Below are 22,009 nucleotides of genomic sequence, written 5' to 3'. Positions count from 1 at the left end.
CTTTTTGTATTACATGTAAGAACCCTTTGCCCAGTTCTAATTCTGATGATTTTTTCTTAAGAGGTTTGTAATTTTAAATTTTTAGTTATTTTATTATTTATTTTAGAAAAAACATCTCACCCAGGCTGGTCTTGAACCCCTGGTCTCAAGGGATTCCTCCCCAGTCTCAGCCTCAGGAGCAGCTGAGACTACAGGCCTGTCACACCACGCCTGGCTCAATGTTTGTCATGTAAACATATGTTTTACATTGAAGCCTGTGATCCATTTTGAGTTATTCTTTGTATAAGGTGTGAGATTGAGGCCGGGTTGTTTTTAACTTTTGCACTGCGGTTGTCCCGTTGCTCCAGCACCATTTGTTGGGAAAGCTCTCCTTCCTCCATTGAGTGGCTTTGTACTTTTGTAAAAGTCACTTGAGCATATTTGTGTGTTTTGCTCATTTTTAGTTGAGAAGTTCATCTTATTATATTGAGTTTAAGAACTTGTCACATATTCTGGATACAAGTTCTTCATCACAAATGTGATTTGTGATAAATTGTGAAGTATTTTCTCCCAGTCTGTGGCTGATCTTCTCATTTTCTTAATGGCGTCTTTTGGAGCACTCGAGTTCCAAATGTTAACTATGCCCAATTTATCTTTTCTTTTATCATTTGTAGATCATCCTTGTGATATGTTATTTAAGAATCTTTTGCCTAACCACCCAAAGTAAGAAAAAATTTATTCTATATTTTCTTATAGAAATTTTATAGTTTCAACTCATATCGTTTAGCTCTTTAATTAGAGCTGATACTCTACATGGTGTGAGATGTCTAAATCTAACTCTTTTTGTTTCTTGTATTATTTTGTCCACCTGATCAGAGCTAACTACCACTTTAATTCTCGGGTTCAAGTGATTTTCCTGCCTTAGCCTCCTAAAGCACTGGGATGACAGGCGCAAACCACTGAACACTGCCATCTCTTTTACGTTTAGTTGTCCAGTTGTGTCTAAATCATTTGTTGAAAAGACGATTCTTTTTCCACTGAATTACCTAGGCAACTTTGTTGAAGTCAACTGAAAAAAATGTAAGAATATCTTTCTGGTTCTCACTTCTGTTCATTGACCTTTATGTCTCTTGGTTGTACACTATCTGGATTATTATAGTTTTGTATTATGTTTCAATTTTTTTCAAATTTGTGTTGGTTCTTCTGTATCTTTTGCACTTTCACAAGCATTTTAGAATTATTTTGTCAATCTCTAGAAAATGTCCGCTGAGATTTTGATAGAGATTGTGTTGAATCCACAGATCGATTTGGGGGGAATTGCCATCTTAACAACAGTATTGAGCTTTCCAACCAGCATCTCTCCATTTATTTAGACCTTTCCTTTCTCTCAGTAATGTTTTGTATTTTTCAGGGTACAAACACTGCCCTCTTCCTAAATTTATTCCTATTTCATGATTTTTGTAACTATTGCAAAAAAAAATTTTAGATTTTCATTGCAGGTCTAGAGAAATAGAATTGATTTTCGTGTATTGGTTTTATATCCTATGGGCTCTTCTGCACTTTTCTTAGTGCTAGCAGGCTTTTATTTGCATGTGAGTTCTACAGACAGGATCATGTCATCTGTGAATGGAGTTTTGTTTTCCTTTTTGATCCAAATAACTTTAATTTTCATTTTCATTTTTTCCTTACTGTACCAGCCAGGATCTCTAGTACAATATTAAATACACATGATGAGAGTGGACATCTTTGTTTTGATCCCCACCTTGGAGGAAAGCATTCAGTCTTTCGTCATTACATGATTTTAGTTGTGGGTTTTTCACAGATGCCCTTTATCAGAGTAAGGAAGATCTCCTCCATTCCTATTTTGTTGAAAATTGTGCATATGAGTGGTGTTAAGATTTTTGTCAACTGTTTCTTCTGCCTCTATTGAAATAATTATGTGGCTCTGGTCCTTTATTCTATTAATATATTGCATTACATTAATTGATTTCCAAATGTTAAGCCAATCTTGCATTCCTGGGATGAATCCCATTGGTCATGGAATGTAATCCCTTTTATATGGTGTTGTATTCAGTTTGCCAATGTTTGTTAAGGATGTTTGCATTTATGTTCATTGGTGATACTGCTCTGTGTGGTATTCTTTTCCTGTGAGTCTTTGTCTGACTTTGATATGAGGGTAAAGCCAGTTCCACACATGAGCTGGAAGCCTTCCTTCCTCTCCTATTGTCTGAGAGTGCTTTTGAATGATTGCCTTGTTATTTAAGTATTTGATAGAATTCAACAGTGAAAATATCTGGGCTTGGGCATTTCTTTGTGAGAAGGTTTTGAAATTACTGATTTAGTGTAGAGTTCTATTCAGATTTTCTATTTATTCTGGAGTTGCTTTTGGCAATTTGTATCTTTTATGAATTTATCTATTTTACCTAAGTCGTCTAACTTATTGACATAAAGTTGTTCAAAGTATTTACTAATGCTTTTTAATTTCTAAAGGATCATTAGGAACATTCTGTTTTGTTCACAATTTTGGTAATTTATGTCTCATATCTCATAATCCCTGTTTTGACTTTGGAAGTGAATAAAACTGTTTGTCATTTTATTTGGATATTCTTTACAGATTTTCCTGCATTGCTGACTTTGCAGTAAAATTTAATTAAAAAGGAACTCAAATTTGTGGCCCCCTCTCTAGGAAGGTCTGGTGGGAGATGGTATCTGTGGCAGTGGTGATCTCAGGGTGCAGAGGGTGGGCAGAGGCAACCTCAGGCTGAAGGGTCTCAAGAAATCTCCCAGTCCACACAGAAAACGAGATCCACTGTCAGCTGCCAGGGTAGTGGCCTAGGTGGAATTCCTGCTAGGAACAGGATAGGAAGGCCTTGCAGCATCACTACACAGCAGCCCCAGGGTGGAGCTGAGTTCCGGGAGCTAATGGACCAGGCAGAATCAGGGGTGGCCCAAGTGCAGGTCATGAGCCTGGGCGGGTTCAGGAGGTCAGAGAAGGCCGGGCCTCCTCCAGCATGGGGCTCCCTAGTGTGAGGTCAGGTGCAGAACCGTGGTAGTCACGTGATTCGATGCTGGGCCTGCGAACCCCGGGGCTTCCTGATGGGCTTTCCAGTTAGAAGCTGCTTGCTCAGGGCTGAGAGGAGAAGAACCCTGAGCAGTACATTGAGAGAGTAAATGTTTTGTTTCTTGGAGAGAGTTGCTGATGGAGTCACAGGAGGAGACTGGTGAGGGCTGGGAAAAGTGAGATGGGAGAATCAATATGGACATTGTCGTTTCTTCTTTCCTTTTTTTTTTTTTTTTCCTTTTTTTTTTCTTGGCTTGAAATCTGGAGAGCCTGAGGAAGGATTATCCCTAGGAGGATACAAAGATTTCCCAACCATACCTGATTTTTCCTTCCGCACCCCGCCCGCCCCCTCTTAGCCAGCCTTAGGAAGCCACAGGCCAAGTGCCAACACCAGGTGGCGCCAACAGGCCATGAAGGCACCTCGCAGTTGGGATTGTTTCTGGTCAGCTCGCGGGTTCCTGACTTAATGGGGAAGCCTGGACGCTGCAGCCAGGTGACCTGGGTTCAACCTGATCTCACTGGCGCTTTCCCTCCTGGTGCCTCAGTTTCTTCAACTGTGAAATGGTGAGGACATTCCTGCACTTACCTCCAGGGTGGGTTTCTCTACAGCAGCCCTATTAACAGTTTGGGCCAGAGAATTCCTTGTGGAGGGCTCTGTCCTGGGCATTGTGGGAGGTTTGCCGAAGCACCCCACTGACCCCCTCCCGCCAATCCCCACGTGACAACCGAAAATGCCCCAAGCTTTTTGGGATCTCCTTTTGATCTGGGAGCTGCACTTAGCCATTTTCCCACCTGACACTTGAGCTCATCTCTGTTTTGGTCCAAATAAGGCCTCTCTTTTTTAAAAAATATTTTTTCTTTAAAGGTTGTATCTATCTTTTAAACAAATCAATTTTCTTCCTTTATCTTTGCATTCAGTTAATCCTTTCACACTCTTTTTTTAGTATATTTTGAAATGTATCCATTCTAATTCTAGTAATTAGCATATCTAACTTGCATGATAACTGCTATTACCCCAGAGGAGCTCTGATTCCTTGAGTACAGGGAATGGAGTGCATGTTCCTGATTCTGCTCTGGATGACGTAATTCAATTTATTTTACATTACTTGTCTAGGATATTGCTTTTCATTTGTAAAATATAATTTGTGGTTGTGGCTTGAATCACTGGGTGGTTTTATTTCTTTATTCATCTAATATTTGTTGTGTACTTATGCAAGTCAAATACATGGCATGATATTGGTTCATGGATCAAACCACAGCAAATAGGAAACTATATTAAGGACCTTATAGCCAGGAGTGGTGGCATGTTCCGACGGTCCTAGCCATTTGGGAGGCTGAGACAGGAGAATTGCTTGAGCCCAGGAGTTTGAGGTTGCAGTCAGCTCAGCTATGATCACCATTGCATTTCAGCCTGGGCAACAAAGCAAGACCCGTCCCTGAAAAAAAGAAAACAGATATAGTAAGGTGTCTACATGCATTGTACGTCTCAGGAGACTCAAGTCCTGTAATTTTTCTAAATGGTGTCTCCATGCACTTTTTCACGAATGTCTGTCTGGTATTTTTTTTCTATCCTTTTACTTTCAACTTTTCTGTATCTTCTACCAATAGTATGTCTTTTTTTTTTTAATAGTCTATGGTTGTTTATTCATTTATTTATTTTTGCCCCTCTGCATTATTTGCCTTATAATTGGGGTGTTTGAGTCCATCACGTTTAATGTCATTGTCGCCCTAATTGGGTTTAAGTTCACCTTGTCATTTGCTGCTTTCTAACATTGCTTCTTTTTTGCTCCATTATTTTTCTTTTCTTGCCTTTTTTAAACTAATCAAAATCTTTTCACTATTTTACACTTCCTAAGTGTTCTAATTACCGATTGTCTTATCATTCCCTTAGTCATCCAAGAAAGAACAATGTTAATCTGTAACTTATTGTAACCAATTGGAAACCGTAACTTCCCTTTCACACACCTGTGTAAATAGCCCAGGAGAGAATCAATGCTCTGGCTCTGAGACACCTGAGACACTGGGGGTCAGCGGGGTGGAAGCAGGAGAGTAACTGGATGGTGAAGCTGTAGCTGCAGAGGCATCCGGGCCCCTCACCTGCACTCCTCGTAGATGTCTCCTCCACTGAATGCCTGCGATGCCGTCTCCTCTGTATGCTCCTGCCAGAGTCTCCCCATCTCCACTGACAGCAGCTCCACCCTTCTACACTCACAGTCTCAAACTATGGCTGTCCTTGATTCTTCTTTCTCAGATCAAAGATACAATTTATTAGCAAATACTATGATGCAAACAGAATCCTATCACTTCTCATTATTTCCACTGCTCACATCCAGGTCTAGGTAACCGACATCTCTGTCCTGAAACGCTACATGCCTTTCCCACTGTTTTCTCTACTGCCTCGCTTTCACCACCTCTCAATTCTGTTCTCAGTAGAGCAGCCAGAGAGAAGCTTTTAAAGAATATGTCCTGCCATGTCCCACTTTTCAAAACTGTACCCTAACACCCCATATCATTCAGAGCGAAAGAGAAAACCCTGCCCACACCCTCCAGGCCTGTCTGCTCTGGCCACACCTCAGAGCTCATCTCAGTTACTCTGTCCAGCCCTTCCGGCCTCTTCCTACTTCCAGAACACAGACATCATCCTGACCTAGTGTAATTGCATGGGAGCCTCGTCGCCTGGAAAGAACTTTCCTATACATCCTCACAGATATCTCCTTATATCCTTCAAATCTTTCTTCAAGACCTAGAAGCAGCTTCTCTGCTCCTTCTTGAATCTCTGCCAGGCTCAGCACACTTACCCCACTATGTCCATCAGGGTGACCCAGAAGTACTACAAGGTATTCCTCTCTGGCCCCCAGGCCTTCAGCAGCTGCTCCTACATGAGCGGGCCTGGTGCCCACATCAGCTCCTTGAGCTTCTCCTAAGTGGGCAGCAGTGGCAGCAGCTTTGAGGGTGGCTTGGGCACAGCAAAGCTCTGGGTGGAGGCTGTGGCAAGGCTTGTGGAATGTGGGGCATGACAGCCATCATGTTTAACCAGAGCCTGCTGAGCCCCCTTAAGCTGGAGGTGAACCCCAACACCCAGGCCAAATGCACACAGGAGAAGGGGCAGATCAACACCCTCAACAACAAATTTGCCTTTTTGATCAACAGGGTACGGTTTCTGGAGCAGTAGATCAAGATGATGGAGACGAAGTGGAGCCTCCTAAAGCAGCAGAAGATGACTCAGAGGAACATGGACCACATGACTGAGAGCCACATCACCCTTCGGCAGCAGCTGGACACTCTGGGCCAGGAAAAGCTAAAGCTGGAGGTGGAGTTTGGCAACACACAGGGGCTGGTGGAAGATTTCAAGAACAAATACGAGGATGAGATCAATAATCACACAAAGATGGAGAATGAATTTGTCCTCATCAAGAAGAATGTGGATGAAGCTGACATGAACAAGGTAGAGCTGGAGTCTCACCTGGAAGGGCTGACTGAGGAGATCAACTTCCTCCGGCAGCTGTATGAACAGGAGATCCGGGAGCTGCAGTCCCCAACCTCAGACACATCTGTGATGCTGTCCATGGACAATATCCACTCCCTGGACTTGGACAGCATCATCACTGAGGTTAAGGCCCAGTAAGAGATCGCCAGCCGCAGCCAGGCTGAGGCTGAGAGCCTGCACCAGATCAAGTAGGAGGAGCAGCCGGCTCCGGCTGGGAAGCATAGGATGAACTTTGTCACATGAACACGGAAATCTCAGAGATGACCTGGAACCTCGGGTGGCTTCAGGCTGAGATTGAGGGCCTCAAAAACCAGTGGGCCCCCCTGCAGGCCATCATCACGGTTGCCAAGAAGCATGAGGAAATGGCCATTAATGAAGCCAAGCTGTCCGCGCTGGAGGCCACCCAACAGTGTGCAAAGCAGGACATGCCGTGGCAGCTGTGCCAGTACCAGGAGCTGATGAACATCAGGCAGGTCCTGGACATCGAGATCGCCACCTACAGGAAGCTGCTACAGGGCAAGGAGAGCTGGCTGGAATCTGGGATATGGAACCTGAGTATCCACAGGAGCACCACCAGTGGCTACTCAGGTGAGCTGAGCTTGGCCTACAGGGGCCTCACAAGCCCTGGCCTCAGCTACAGCCTGGGTTCCAGCTCCTTCAGCTGCACCAGCTCTTCCAGGGCCATGGCTATGAGGAACATTAAGACCATTAAGACCCGTGGTAGGAAGCTGCTGTCCAAGTCCTCAAACGCGCTGCCCAAGTAAACTGCCACAACAGACTCTCTTAATCTACCCCTTCCTGTGACTGCCCCAGAGCCTGTGGGGGAGGCCACTGTGCAGGGGAGCATCGGGGACAGGAGACCCACCTGAGGCTCAGCCCTCACCATCAGCCCACCTGTGGGGGAGTTCACTGCCTGGGGTACCCTCACTTGCACATGCCTTCAGCTACAAAGTAACTGTGTGTCTGTGTGTGCGTGTGTGTTTTCATAATAAAGCCACAATTAGCTCTGCCAACTGTGAAAAAGAAATCTTTCATTGAAGGTCACATTTGAAAGAAGGCCCACACTGATCACAGTACAACAGCCACCTCCCTGTCCCCACAGCCCACACTCTGCATCACCCCCCACAGCACTTGCCACCTTCTAACACGAGCATTGTCCTTCCTTACTCTGCGCATAGTGTATCTTACGTCTGCCTCTTCTCCCTAGAACATATGCACCACGAGGCCAGAAATTTTTACTTTAAAGATGTTTTCCAAATGCAAAAACAGCCATTTACCTAGCAGACAACAAATGTCAGTTCAATGAATGATCACCATAGAGCACCTCCTTATTCTAAAGGCAATATCTTTATTAATGTAGCCTCAGGCCAAATGCTGTTTTGTGGCAGCTACAGCACAACATCCTCTCAAACTGACAGTGCCGCCAGCGCTTTTGTCACCAATGCTGCCTGTGTGCCCCTCCTCCCCTCACCCCTCCTCCCACACCAACCCTCCTGCATATGGCAGCATACAATCATATGTCTCTCTTCAGGAAAGATAATCCTAGGATTATAAGTGCAATTTTCTAACTGCGTATAAATCTAAATCAGACTCTGTTTTACAAATCCATGGGTTTGTATTGGAGTTGGCACTAGGATCACTACAACTCGGGGCAGGAGGAGGAGTAGGAGAGAAAGCAGAAGGAGTTCCAACAGAAAGTTACCTATGATGAGAAACTATGGGCTCTTCCTCTCTGCAAATGTCAGAATCTGGTTCCTGTAAGAAGGCTGGTGAAAAGATGGAAAATACAATCCAGGAAGAGCCCTGGAAGGAGGACAAGCACTGGACGGGACTGAAAGCTCAGTCTCTTGATAGCACAAGGACTTCTGTGTGCAGGGACTGCTCTAAATGACATCTCAGTCCCTGTGATCACAGGTCCTGGTGGGACAAGGTTCTACTGAAGGACCAAGGCCATTGGAGCAGCAAAGATGACCCAGCCAAGCAGTGACCACATAAAGCCCACAGCGGCCTGAGCTCCCACCAGCCACAGCCCATCTACTCTCCTATGCAAGAGATCAGTAGAAGAAACACATAGACTCCGGAAGGTTCTCAGGTCTTCCATTTATTTTGTCTCATAAGTTTTAGTAATCTCCTCCTTTAATTAACTCATCAACCTCTCATGGCAAGAATTTGAAGAAGTAAATTTATACTCAGATTCTAATTTAATAGGGAAGCAGGAAATTGCAGCTCAGTACACCATGAAGTTCAGACAGACATAAAGACATCCAAGCCCCATGTCTCTGGAAGAGGAAACATAACTGGGCAGAAACAACATGGGGCCGTGCAGGGAAGGGGGTCATGGAGGACATGGGGGTGGACTGGTCCCCCACCTTCTCACATTATACTAACAGGGACGAAGACACATTTGGACACCTTTACAGAAAGAGAATTCAGGGTACTCAAAGTCACAAAAGGGAGGCGTGAACAAATCTTGCTTCTCAGTCCCACACAAGGCGGCTATCTCACGCTATAGAGAAAATGTTCATGAACAAATTCGTATTAGTCACAGTGAGAGGTGACACTCTGAACCGCCCTTCGCATACTCAGGACATCCAAGTCAAAGAAACCCCATAGCACACTCACATTCCCTCTGTTCCCCACAATACCCCACTTACATCAGGGCCCCTGCCCCCAAGTGTCACCTTTATAAGTTATGAGAGACACACCAAAGCCCTGGGCAGTGTCAATGACTGGGGTAGAACACAAACAGGACCTGATCAGAGCCCACAGGAGATGCAGATAGAGGAGGAACTGTGGGCTGGGCCAGCTTCCCCTTGGGCTCCCAACCACAATATCCCAATGATCTCAGGGTTCAGCCCCCTTCATACTTACTTGCAGCCTGAGAGTAGCTCTCTCTGTTTCTATCTGTGGGAAGAAAATGTCCTGTGAGAGGCTGAAAAGGAGGCAGGGCCATAAGGCCCTAGAGCAACCCTCTAGTCTTTGATCCCAGAGAAGTTCTCAGAAATATATAACTGCAGATCCAGGGCAGGATCAGAAAATAAGAAGAAAGCAGGTGTGGGTCCTGGACCAATTGTTCTCCTAAGGTCTGTCCTCAGCAGGGACCTTCCCCTGTGATTTGTGACTGTTGGCAATCAGATCCCCACCACCACAGTCTTCGAAGTGAAGAATCTGTTATTCATTTTTGCTTTAAAAATGAGTAAGTATTGTCACACAGGTACCCGGCTGGGTAGGCCCATGTGTGTGGGTGGTGCTTCCCAGTAAGAAGACAGGGCACACTTCTACCTGGGGCTCAAAAACCCCCCTAGGACAAGAAAACTCAGACCCCACTCCTCACCCCTTCCCAACCTGAGATCTTCTTCCTCCACATCACAGCTCCAGTGACCACAGCTCCAAGGACAACCAGGCCAGCAACCATGCCCACGATGGGGACGGTGGGCTGGGAAGATGGCTCTGGGAAAGGAGGGGAAGGTGAGGGGCCCTGATCCCCAGGTCTTAGCCTGCTGAAGGGCTTCAGAAGGGCTCCTACTTCTCCTGAGAAAAGACATGACCTCTCATCCTCCCCTTTACCCCATCTCACTCCTTACCCCATCTCAGGGTGAAGGGCTCCGGCAGCCCCTCGTGCTGCACATGGCACGTGTATCGCTGCTCCTCCCCAGAAAGCACCACCACAGCTGCCCACTTCTGGAAGGTTCCATCCCCTGCGGGCCTGGTCTCCACAAGCTCCGTGTCCTGGGTCTGCTCCTCCCCATCCCTCTGCCAGGTCAGCGTGATCTCTGCAGGGTAGAAGCCCAGGGCCCAGCACCTCAGGGTGGCCTCATGGTCAGAGATAGGGTGGTGGGCAATGTGTGCCTTTGGAGGATCTGAGAAGAGGCAGAAAATTCAGACACTTTGCACTCCTCATGGGACACCCAGCAGTGCTCATGTGACCATCCTGAGAATGGACAGGACACCTGGGATAATCTCTTATTCCTTGCAGAGTTCGAGTCTCTGAGGGGGAATAGGGACTTCTGGCCCTGACCTAAGTGGAGGCCGAGGGACTTAGAAGAGCTGGAATCAGAGCACCACACACATTTTGTGTGAGGCAGAGAAGGCCTGAGAGCAAAAGTCACGGGGCCTGAGGCTGTTGCAGGGGTCAAAGGGGACCGCTGATCAGTACTTCAGGGACTGTCTTCCCTTCCATTCCCTCAAAGACTACATCCCTTAACTGTCCCAGCGAGCAGGTCGGATACTCAGAGACACTCTCTGGTACAGGATCCGGAAACCCGGAGGATTCTTCCCACTCAGGACTAGAGGGAGGGCGGTATTCTAGGGTTGATCCCATTTTCCTCCCCTTGTGGAGGGAAGCCAACCCAGGAGATATACAGGAGATGGAAAGCCAGGAAGATTCTTGGCACACAGGACCAGCGGGAGGGCGATATTATAGCGTTGGTCCCTTTTTCCTCCCCTACTTGTTCGAGGCCAGCCCGGGAGATTACAGGAGATGGTGAAGGCGCCCTGTGGCCCCTGGTACCCGCGCGCTGCAGCGTCTCCTTCCCGTTCTCCAGGTATCTGTGGAGCCACTCCACGCACCCGCCCTTCAGGTAGATGCTGAACTCCTCTGCATATTTTTCTGCCTCATACATGCGCTGGGTGATTTGAGCCGCTGTGTCCGCCGCGGTCCAGGAGCGCAGGTCCTCGTTCAGGGAGATGTAGTCCTTGCCGTCGTAGGCGTGCTGGTGATACCCGCGGAGGAAGCGTCCATCGGGTCCCACATCGCAGCCATTAGTGCCCTGGAGGGTGTGAGACCCTGGCCCCGCCCCCGCGGTCAGCCCCGCCCACCGAGTCCCGCCCACGCCCCGACCAACCCGCGGGGATTTTGGCCTAAACTGAAATGAAACTGGGTAAAGACGCCTGGGGCTCTCCCGGGTGGAGAATCTGGGCAGGTCCGGTAGTCTCAGGGTGGATCTCGGACGGGAGGCTCGGGGAGACCCAGGCCCTCCGTGGGGGATGGGGAGGGGTCCTGACCTGCTCCCTCCTCCCGCCCCCCCGCCCGGCCCCGCCCCAGAGTCGCTCACCGTCCTCGCTCTGGTTGTAGTAGCCAAGCAGTTTCCGCAGTTTCACTCGGTCAGTCTGGGCGTTGGCCTTGACGACCCGTGTCTGGTGCTCCCAATATTCCGGCCCCTCCTGCTCCACCCACGGCGCCCGCGGCTCCATCCTCGGACTCGGGTCGTCGCTGTCAAACCGCACGAACAGCGTGTCGTCCACGTAGCCCACTCCGATGTACCTGTATCGGGGCTCCCCGCGGCCGGGCCGGGACGTGGCGGTGCTGAAATACCTCAAGGAGTGTGACCCTGGGGGCGAGAAGGGGCTGAGACCCTCCCAACCCTCCTCCCAGCCTGGCTCTCTCCGTCCTGCGCCCCCGCTGGGCAGGCCCCTCACTCCTCCCAGCAGAGGCGGTTTCCCTCCCCACCCTGCACTCACCCGCCCAGGTCTCGGTCACGATCAGGGCCCCCAAGAGCAGCAGGAGGAGGGTTCGGGGCGCCATGACCCCAACCTCCGTATTTGGAGAGAACCTGAGTCCCGGTGGGTGCGTGGGGACTTTAGAATCGGGACCAAGGCCACGCTGATTGGCTTCTATAGAAACCCAACACCCAAGAGGAGTGAGAACTGGGTCCGCGTCATGAGTATCCTGGAAGAAGGACCCGACGCAAGTTGGGAAAGAAAGAGAAACTGCTGATATGGGGAATCCCCACATACTGAACTTCCCCACCCCAGACCTGAGCCACTGAGAGCCACATCTGGGGCGGTGGGACTTCACCTTGAACCACCTCCTCCTGCGCAGGGTGTGTCTCAGGGTCTCCCTGAGCCTTTGTCCAGAGGCTGAGAAACCAGGGAGAAACCCTTCGCATGAAACCCAAGTGAAGTCCTCTACCTTCACTTTTCATCCCAGAATCCCTGTCCCTGGACTGACCTTTCTGCCTGCCACTCTGTAGCTGGACTCCCCTGGACTCTTTTGGAAGAAAACTCACTCCACGAAGCTTGGCGCCAGAGAGTGAGCTTGGACGGGGAATGGAGGTGTAGAGCCAGTTTTTATTTTTTCTTCTTTAAATCTGGAAAAGTTGTGCCTGAGCTCATGAGATAGAACGGAGACCAGTTTCGTTTTTATTAGCTGCAGTGAATAGTAGAATCTTGGTAAGCTTTGAATGATCAGGGATCTTATCTGTGAGAATTGTTACTTTGGCCCCTTGATATATAAATGTGTCTAAACATATTACAACCGACAACTCACAGAGCTCCTAAGTTTTGCTTTCCAAGACTGTGTATCTGTGACCCTTGTTGTAATTTAAAATTACCTTCATTCCACAGCCCTGAGTTTCTGTGTGAGTCCAGGACATCTCCTCAGTACAAAGTACACACTGTGTTACTGTATGTTGCAACCAGGAGCCAGTACAGATTTCATTCACCTCACAGTCGCAAGTGTTCAATGCAGTCACAATGCCCCCCACCAGTGCTCATGCACTGCCTGTTTTTAGGAAGTGTCTGCATCTAAGTGGTGTGCATATTTTATTGGAACCCTTAGTATTTTTTTAAACCTGAAAAAAAGCATAAAAAGCAGTTAGTTTTGAGGCAGTCCCACATAGGGTGTTAAAGGCCAAATGCAAGGAACACCCTGCTAGGCCCTGTAGACGGATGTATTAAAAATCTGTAAAGCAATGTGTTTAAACCTAAGAATTCTGCTGCTTTCGAATCCTTTCCCTCCATTCCTTTTACTCGCCTCCTGCTTCTCCAGCCCTTCCCTCCATCCCGATCATCCCTCTTATCCCTCAGGGCTTCCTCTCCCTTTATTCCCCACTATCCTGTCACTCCTGAATTGTGACTCTAGCATTGTCCTATTACCTGCTACGTGACTGTTCTCTCCACAGTGGTCCTGCTACTGTGAGTCAGAGTGTCTCATTTCTTCACCTAAAACACTGCAATGACTCCACCAATCTTGTGAAGCTTCTAGCATGTCAGGCACGTGAGCATATGAGGGCATACCTGGTTCAGCTTAGGGACTAAATTAATTTTTCTTGGCTGATTGAATGAAATACCATTATTTTAAAATTTAATTGCATCACAGAATATTATAAAATGAAAAATACTTGGAAAAGAGAGTATTCTATTTTATGCATGTGGTGTGCATATAAATTTATAAATTCATTCTGTGTGTCTGTTGATCCTGTGTATGAATTTTATATGACTGCATAACAAATTGCCACAACATTGGCTTTAAACAATGCCCTTTTATTGTATTTATTTATTTATTTTCAGAGACAGAGTCTCCCTCTGTCATCCAGGGTGAAGTGCAGTTGCATGATCATGGCTCACTGCAGCCTCAAACTCCTGGCCTCTAGGGTCCCCCTGCCTCAGTCTCCAGAGTAGCCTAGATTACAGGGAAGTGCCACCATGCCCAACTAAATTCTTTTTTAAAAAATCTTTTTTGTAGAGAAGTTCTCCCTGTAGGGCTGAGGGTCTCACAGGGTCATGGGCTGTCCTTTATGCTGTGCTGATGCGCAGGATCCAAGAAATAAAGACACAGGACACAGAAGTACAAGGAAAATGCAGCTGGGCTCAAGGGGCCACACCACCTATGAGTGGGGTCAGGCGAGGCCCCGAATATCCAAAAGCATGTGTATTTATTGTGTATAGATTAAGGGGCAGGGCAGTGGGTGAAATCATCTTTAAGAATAGTGATAGGGTCATGAGCAATAAAACAAGGGGTCCACCCCCATTAGGTCACTGAGGCATGGAGGTAGGCTGTGCGCAGTGAAGATGGTGCAGTGTGCGATACCTCTATCTATGGGCAAGCTACTTCTAATATTTATAGGAGGATGCTTTAAGTCACACAGCAGTGACAGAGCTGTCAGGGTTACCGTCACCTGCTGGCAGCTTCCATTGAGTTCTAAAGGAAGATTTGATCAGCACAGTAACAAGAGCTGATAAAGTTCACAGTCACCAAAGTGCAATTACCAGTCTGAGGGCAGTCTTCCACAAGAACTGGAGCAAGGTCCTACAACTCCTTTATCAGGAGGAGTGGCTCTTGCCCCAAACCTGCCATATAGTGGGTATCTTTACAATACTGAATGCTGCCACCTGGGCCATGGGTTCTTGTCCTGGTATAACCATTTTCCCTTAAATCATGCTCTTCCCTGTGTCTGCTCCAGACATTCCTCTGATTATAAGCTGCTTATTCCTTAACTCATGCTCTGTACTGTGTCTACTCTAGGCATTCCTCCAATTATGAACTAAGATATATATATATATATATATATGGAAATAACTGTTTGGTAAGATTTTCTTTAGACACTCATTCTATGAACTAACATATGATTATATATAGAGGATTATATAAAGGGAAATAACTGAGTAGTAACACTATAAACTGAGATATTCCCCAAGCCCTAATTCTGTAAACTAATATTTGATTACATAAAGGATTGTATAAAAGGAAATAACTGAGTAATAACACTATCAACTGAGATATTCTTCAGGCCTTAATTGTGCCAGGATTCTGCTTAGCTCTCCTTCCTTGGTGCCTATATGGGGGTTGCCCACACCTCCCAAATTGCCCACTCTCAAATTCCTGGTTGCAAGTCATCCTCCTCCGTCATTCGCATAAACCTTAGGATTACAGGGGTGAGCTACCATGCCTGAACAAACCACTTATTTATTTATTTACAGTTCCTTAGTCAGAATTCTGGGCATGATTGGAGGGTTCTCTGTTTAGGGCTTCCCAAAGCTGTGTTTTCATTTTGAGGGCCTCCTTCAGGCTTATATAGAGGCGACAGAATTCAGTTTCTGGCAGTTGTAGGACTGAGGTCCCTGTTCCTTGCCTCCTGTCAAGGTAGAGAGAGGCTTCTATCAATTCCTGGTGCCCACCAGCATTCTTTGCCACACAGTGGAGGAAACCCCTCATGCTGAATCCCTCTCACACTGTGAATCTCTATGCTCAGGGAGAACCCAGCCCTTTCACGGGCTCACCAGATGAGGATGGCCTGAACCAGGATAGTCCCTGTCTTAAAGTCAACTGATTTAGGATCTCAACTATATATGTAAAAATCCCTTCATGGCAGCACCTATATTATTGTTGGTTAAATAACTGGGGCAGGTGAATGACCAGGGGCACACGTCTATCATGGGGGCCGTGATAGAATCCGCCTAGCATGGCCTGGGTCTTTCTTTTGACTTTAAATGGGACACAGTTGGAAATTGAAGTTCAAATAAAGCAATCATTGAGAATGACAATAAAATACATCATATTTAGCCATGGAAATTCTTCTTACCTCTTAAAACCCAATGTTATGTTTAATATTCTATAATCAATTTAGGCCGGAAGCTGTGGCGCATGCCTGTAATACCAGTACTTTTAGAAGCAGAGTCAGGCAGAGAGCTTAATTTCACAAGTTAAAGATCAGCCTAGTCAGCATGGCAAAACCTTTGTCTCTACCAAAAATATAAAAATTTTAGCCAGGCATGGTGGTGCATGCCTGTACTCCCAGCTACTCAGACAGCTGATGTGGGAAGATCACTTGAGCTCAGAAGGTCGAGGCTGCAGTGAGCTGTCATCCTGCCACAGCACTCCCGCCTGAGTGACAGAGAAAGACCCTGTCTCCATAATAATGATGATGATAATAATAAGAAATTTAGAACAAATGAAAATTTAAGTGAATTAATTTATCGTCTCTTGTGAAGCTGTATTAGTTATTTACTGTTGTATAACAAATTACTGAAAGCTTAACAGATCTCACATTTTCCAATACTCAGGAACCCAGGAGAGGTTTCTCTGAGTGCTTCTGGCTCAGGGCCTCTCACAAGCTTGCAGTCCAGTTGTCAGCCAAGGGCTGCATCATCTGAGGGCTCAACTGGAGCTGGGAATCCATATGAAACATGGCTCAGTCAAATGGCCATTGAAAAAGGCCTTGTTCCTTGTTTTCTGGTCCCAGGAGGTCTCACTTCTTAGCCACATGGACTTTCCTACAGGGCTGCTTATGACACAGCATCTGGCTTCTCCTGGAGCTCATGATCCCAGAGATAGAGAGAGAGAAGGGGGAAGACACTGTGAGTTTTATATTCCACACTCAGAGTCACAAACTCTTATGTCAACATTACTCTTTCCGTTAGAAGTTGTATCAATCTGTTCTCACACTTCTATAAAGAAATAACTGAGACTGGGTAATTTATAAAGGAAAGAAATTTAATTGACTCACAGTTCTGCATGAGGAGGCAGGCTCAGGAAACTTACATTCCTGAGGTGGGCAGAAGGGTAAGCAAATGTGTCCTTCTTCACATGGTTTCAGGAGAGAGAAATGCAGAACAAAATGAGGAACAGCCCCTTATAAAACCATCAGATCGCATGAGAACTCACTATTATCATGAGAACAGCATGGGGAACCATCCCCATGATCCAATCACCTCCCACAAGGTCTCTCCCCCAGCACATGGGAATTAAAATTCACATGACAATTCAAGATGAGATTTGAGTGGGGACACAGAGCCAGACCATATCAGAAGGGCATCCTTACTTCCAAGCCCCACTCACAGGGAGGGAATTAAGCAGCATCTTTGGAAGGGAGGAGTATCAAATAATTTGTATACATGTTAAAAGCAAAATTAAAATTATTATCTCAGGATTTTATAAATCAAAAGATTCTCTCATCTGATTATTTTTCTTTAATGCTTTAGGCTTCTTATTTGATTTTATTTTAAGTTTCAGCGTACATGTGCAGGATATGCAGGTTTGTTACATAGATAAACTTGTGTTATGGTGGTTTGCTGCCCCATCAACCCAGCACCTAGGTATGAAGCCTAGCATGAATGAGCTATTTTTTCTAATGCTGTCTCCACCACTGCCCTCCCCAGCATGTCTTGCTCCCCTCCCTATGTCCATGTGTTCTCATTGCTCAGCTCCCACTTATAAGTGAGAACATATGGTGTTTGGTTTTCTGTTTCTGCATTAGCTTGCTGAGGATAATGGCTTCCAGCTTCATCTATGTCCCTGCAAAGGACATGATCTTATTACTTTTTATGGCTGCCTAGTATTCTGTGGTGTCTATGTACAGCATTTTCTTTATCCAGTTTATCATTGATGAGCTTTTGGATTGATTCCATGTCTTTGCTATCATAAATACTGCTGCAATGAACATACACATGCATGTGTTTTTATAGCAGAATGATTTATATTCCTTTGGATATATACTCTGTAATGGGATTCCTGGATCAAATGATATTTCAGTTCTAGATCTTTGAGGAATCTCTATGCTGTCTTCCACAGTGGTTGAACTAATTTACATTCCCACCAACAGTATAAAATCGTTTCTATTTCCCTTCAACCTTGCCAGCACCTGCTGTTTCTTGACTTTTTTATAATGACCTTTCTGACTGGCATGAAGTTGTATCTCATTGTGGTTTTGATTTGCATTTCTCTAATGATCAGTGATGTTGAGGTTTTTTCATATGCTTTTGGTCACATGTATGTCTTCTTTTGAGAAGTGTCTATTCATGTCCTTTGCCCACTTTTTAATGTTTTTTTTTTCCTGTAAATTTACTTAAGTTCCTTGTAGATACTGGATATTAGACCTCTGTCAGGTGGATAGATTGCAAAAATTTTCTCCCATTTGGTAGGTTGTCTGTTCACTCTGATGATCGTTTTTTTGGCTGTGCAGAAGCTCTTTAGTTTAATTAGGTCCCATCTGTCAATTTTCACTTTTGCTCTGGTTGCTTTTGGTAATTTCATCATAAAAATCTTTGTCATGCCTGCATCCTGAATGGTATTGCCTAGGTTTTCTTCTAGGGTTTTAATAGTTTTGGGATTTACATTTAAGTCTTTAACCCACATTGAGTTTATTTTTGTATAAGGTGTAAGGAAAGGGTCCAGTTTCTGTTTTCTGCATAAGGATAGCCAGTTCTCCCAGCACCATTTATTAAATAGGGAATCCTTTCCCCATTGCTTTTCTCAGATTTTGTTGAAGATTAGATGGTTGTATATATGCAGTTTTATTTCTGAGTTCTCCATTCTCTTCCATTGGTCTATGTGTCTGTTTTCATATCAGTACCATGCTGTTTTGGTTACTGTAGCCTTGTGGTATAGTTTGAAGTCTGGCAGCCTGATGCCTTCAGCTTTGTTCTTTTTGCTTAGGATTGTCCTGGCTACACGAGCTCTTTTTTGGTTCCATATAAATTTTAAAATGGTTTCTTCTAATTCTCTGAGAAGCTTCTCTTTTTACATTAATGATTAAAAGTTTGAGACATCATGGAGCCTTGGGTACTGAGGGGAAAACAGTTTGAGATAGAAAAAAAAGCTACAACAGTATCTCTGAGTTTTTCTTATACGTACTTTTAATAACAATGTTCTCTTCAATGAGTTAACACTGTTGAGAACATAGGGTAACCAGATCAAATAGTCCCAAGAGTTCAGTGCCATAAAAATAATGGCTTGAAAATCAGTCTTTGTTTTGTCTAAGATGTCTCAAATTTAGTGGAAGTATGCCCCGAGTGAAAATTTTGTTATTGAAATAACATCTTCAAAAAAATAGCCTAAACATCTTCAAAAAACATTAGCCTAAACTTAAAAAAAAAAAAAGGCTACTCTGTCTATGGAGTAGCCATTCTTTAGTTTCTTTACTTCTCTAATAACGTTGCTTTCACTTAAAAAATGCTTAATCAGATTTTTTTCATTTACAAAATATGACTCTTATACCTGGGTCAACACATCTAGCTTAGCATAATGCCAGTAACTTTGGTTCAGTGCAGTAGCCTGAAATAGATTAGCTCTTTTGGCAATTTGTATCTTTCTATAAATTATCTATTTTATCTAAGGGTTCTAACTAACTGGCATAAAGTTGTTCAATATATTTACTTATTTTCTTTTGTTAATTTCTAAAGAGTCATTAGTAATATCCCGTTTTGTTCACAATTTTGGTAATTTATATCTCATTTATCATAATCCTTGTTTTGACTTTGGAATTGAATAAAACTCTTTATCATTTTATTTGGATTATTCTTTACAGATTTACCTGCATTGCTGACCTTGCAGAAAAATTTAATTAGAAAGGAACTCAAATTAGGAGCTCCCTTTCCAGGGGGTCTGATAAGAGATGGTGTCTGTGACATTGGTGATCTGAGAGTGCAGAGGGTGGATAGAGGCAGCCTCAGGCTGAAAGGTCTCAAGAAACTCCCTAATTCACATGAAGAAGAAGATCCACTGTTGGCTTCGAGGGCAGTGGCCTGGGTGGAATCCCTGCTGGGAATGGGGAAGGCCTTGCAGCCTCACCCCACAGCAGCCTTGGGGTAGAACTGAGTTTCCAAGGGTGAATGGACCAGGCAGGAGCAGGGGTGGTCCAAGTGCAGGTCATGTGCCTGGGTGGGCTCAGGGAGTCAGGGGAGAGCAGGCCCCCCAGCATGGGTCTCCCCAGGATTAGGTCAGGTATAGATTTGCAGCAGCCACCTGATATGATGCTGGGCCTGTGAGCCCCAGGGCTTCCTGATGGGCTGACTTGATCTGACTTGCATCATACCTGCTATTACCCCAGTAGAGCTCTGATTCCTTGAGTACAGAGAATGGAATGTGTGTTCCTGATTCTTCTCTGGATGACCTAATTCAATTTTACTTTACTTGTCTGGGATGTTGCTTTTCATCTGTAAAATGTAATTGTGGATGTGGCTTGAATGAATGGGGGTGGGTTATTTCTTCATTCACCTATTATTTGTTGTGTACCTACTGCACATCAAATACATGGCATGATATTGTTTCATGGATAACACCATATCTAATAAGAAACTATATCAAGGACACTATAGCCAAGTGTAGTGGCGTGTGCCTGTAGTCCTAGCTACTTGGGAGGCTGAGGCAGGAGAATTGCTTGACCCCAGGAGTTTGAGGTTGCAGTCAGCTACGATCACCATTGCATTTCAGCCTGGGCAACTGAGCAAGACCTTGTCTCTGAAAAAAAGAAAACAGACGATGTAAGGTGTCTACATGTACTGTATGTCTCAGGAGACTCATGTCCTATAGTTTTTCTAGATGGTATCTCCATGTGGTTTTTTATGAATGTTTGTCTGATATTTCTTTCTGTCCTTTTATTTTCAATTTTCTGGATCTTCTACCAATAGTATGTCTTTTATAAATAACCTGTGGTTATTTATTTATTTATTATTTTTACCCCTCTGCACTATTTGTCTTGTAATCATAGTGTTTGGGTCCATTATGTTTAATGTCATTGTTACCCTGGTTGGGTTTAAGTCAGCTTTGTCATTCGCTCTTTTCCAGTATTACCTCATTTTTGCTCCATTATTTTTTCTTTCCTAGCCTTCTTTAGATTAATCAAAAACTTTTCACTGTTGCAGTCTTCTGAATAAGTGTTCCAGGTGCACGTTGTTTTATTACTCCCTTACTTATCTGAGAAAGCACAATATTAATCTGAGACTTATAACCCAATGGAAACCATAACTTCCCTGACTTTCATCTGCCTGTGTAGACAGCCCAGAGGAGAAGCAGTGCTCTGGCTCTGAGACACAGCGGGTGTGGAAGCAGGAGAGTGATTAGATGATGAAGCTGTAGCTGCAGAAGCATCTGGGCCCCTCACCTACATTCCTTGTAGCCATCTCCTCCACTGAATGCCTGCGATGGGCTCTCCTCCGTATGTTCCTTCCAGAGCCTCCCCGTCTCCACTGACAGCAGCTCCACCCTTCTACACTCACAGTCTAAAACTATGGCTGTCCTGGATTCTTCTTTCTCATAATACAGGTACTATCCATAAACAAATGCTGTGATGCATCCAGATCCCGTTACTTCCCACTATTTCCACTGCTCACACCCCAGTCAAGTTAAAGGACATCTGTATCTTGGAAAACTACATGTCTTTCCCACTGGATTCTCTACTGCCTCATTTGCCCCCAACTCCTAAATTCTGTTCTCAGTAGGTTGGTCAGAGAGAAGCTTTTAAAGAATAAGTCCTACTACGTTCCACTTTTCGAAACTGTAACCTAACTCGCCATCTCACTCAGAGGAAAAGTGAAAACCTGGCCACACCTTACCTGCGGTGGCCACACATCTGACTTCATCTCAATTACTCTCTGTCCAGCCCTTCTGGCCTCCTCCCACTTCCCAAAACACAGACGCCTTCCTGCCCTAGTGCATTTGCACAGGAGCCTCCCTCTCTGGAAAGAACTTTCCTAGACATCCTCACAGATAGCTCCTCATGTCCTTCAAATCATTCTTTGAACCTAGAGGCAATTTCTCTGCTCCTTCTTGCATCTCTGCCGGGCTCAGCACACTTGCCCCCACCATGTCCATCAGGGTGACCCAGAAGGACTACAGGGTATTCCACTCTGGCCCCAGGCCTTCAGCAACTGCTCCTACATGAGTGGGCCTGGCACCCACATTAGCTACTTGAGCTTCTTCTAACTGGGCAACAGTGGTGGCAGCTCTTGGGGTAGCTTGGGCACAGCAAGGGTCTGGGTGGAGG

At 45.3% G+C, this 22,009-nt stretch overlaps 2 protein-coding genes across 5 annotated transcripts in view; both read right to left on the bottom strand.

Annotated features, from left to right (window-relative positions):
• Positions 1-4,712: 4,712 nt before the first annotated feature.
• Positions 4,713-22,009, bottom strand: part of LOC116544450 (HLA class I histocompatibility antigen, alpha chain F-like) — a 169,310-nt gene continuing 152,013 nt past the window's right edge. The window contains exon 6 of the mRNA XM_032270850.1: positions 4,713-6,623. The gene's annotated coding sequence lies outside the window, so the exon portion shown is untranslated. The remainder of the gene's footprint in view (positions 6,624-22,009) is intronic.
• LOC116544451 (patr class I histocompatibility antigen, CH28 alpha chain-like) lies at positions 8,599-12,161 on the bottom strand. 4 transcript variants are annotated; one of them, XM_032270855.1, is made up of 8 exons: positions 11,988-12,161; positions 11,582-11,857; positions 11,038-11,313; positions 10,112-10,387; positions 9,873-9,977; positions 9,399-9,431; positions 9,182-9,256; positions 8,942-9,033 (listed from the first exon to the last, which is right to left on the bottom strand). In XM_032270855.1, the coding sequence occupies exons 1-7, from the start codon at positions 12,049-12,051 to the stop codon at positions 9,183-9,185; spliced, it is 1,104 nt and encodes a 367-aa protein (XP_032126746.1). In that variant the 5' UTR covers positions 12,052-12,161; the 3' UTR covers positions 8,942-9,033; position 9,182. The 4 variants fall into 4 exon arrangements, with proteins under 4 accessions (XP_032126745.1, XP_032126744.1, XP_032126743.1 ...); XM_032270854.1 differs by lacking the exon at positions 9,182-9,256 and having other exon boundaries at positions 8,599-9,017; XM_032270853.1 differs by lacking the exon at positions 9,182-9,256 and having other exon boundaries at positions 8,599-9,033; positions 9,399-9,449; positions 9,862-9,977; positions 11,988-12,158.

The sequence above is a fragment of the Sapajus apella genome, unplaced genomic scaffold (genome assembly GCF_009761245.1).
Source record: "Sapajus apella isolate SASKATOON/1434 unplaced genomic scaffold, GSC_monkey_1.0 scaffold217, whole genome shotgun sequence".
NCBI classification, from domain to species: Eukaryota; Metazoa; Chordata; class Mammalia; order Primates; family Cebidae; genus Sapajus; species Sapajus apella.
The sequence above is the reverse complement of the archived record's forward strand: the minus strand, read 5'-3'. Positions and strand labels throughout refer to the sequence as shown.

What these genes read in the sequence shown, in the direction of transcription:
- LOC116544451 (XM_032270853.1), bottom strand. Translation starts at nt 12,051, where the DNA reads ATGGCGCCCCGAACCCTCCTCCTGCTGCTCTTGGGGGCCCTGATCGTG. An exon ending in GGAGACGCTGCAGCGCGCGG is followed by an intron (nt 10,388 to 11,037) that starts GTACCAGGGGCC and finishes GCCTCTTCTCAG; the next exon opens with ATCCTCCAAAGGCACACATT. An exon ending in AGATCTCAGGTTGGGAAGGG is followed by an intron (nt 9,450 to 9,861) that starts GTGAGGAGTGGG and finishes AGCCTCTCACAG; the next exon opens with GACATTTTCTTCCCACAGAT.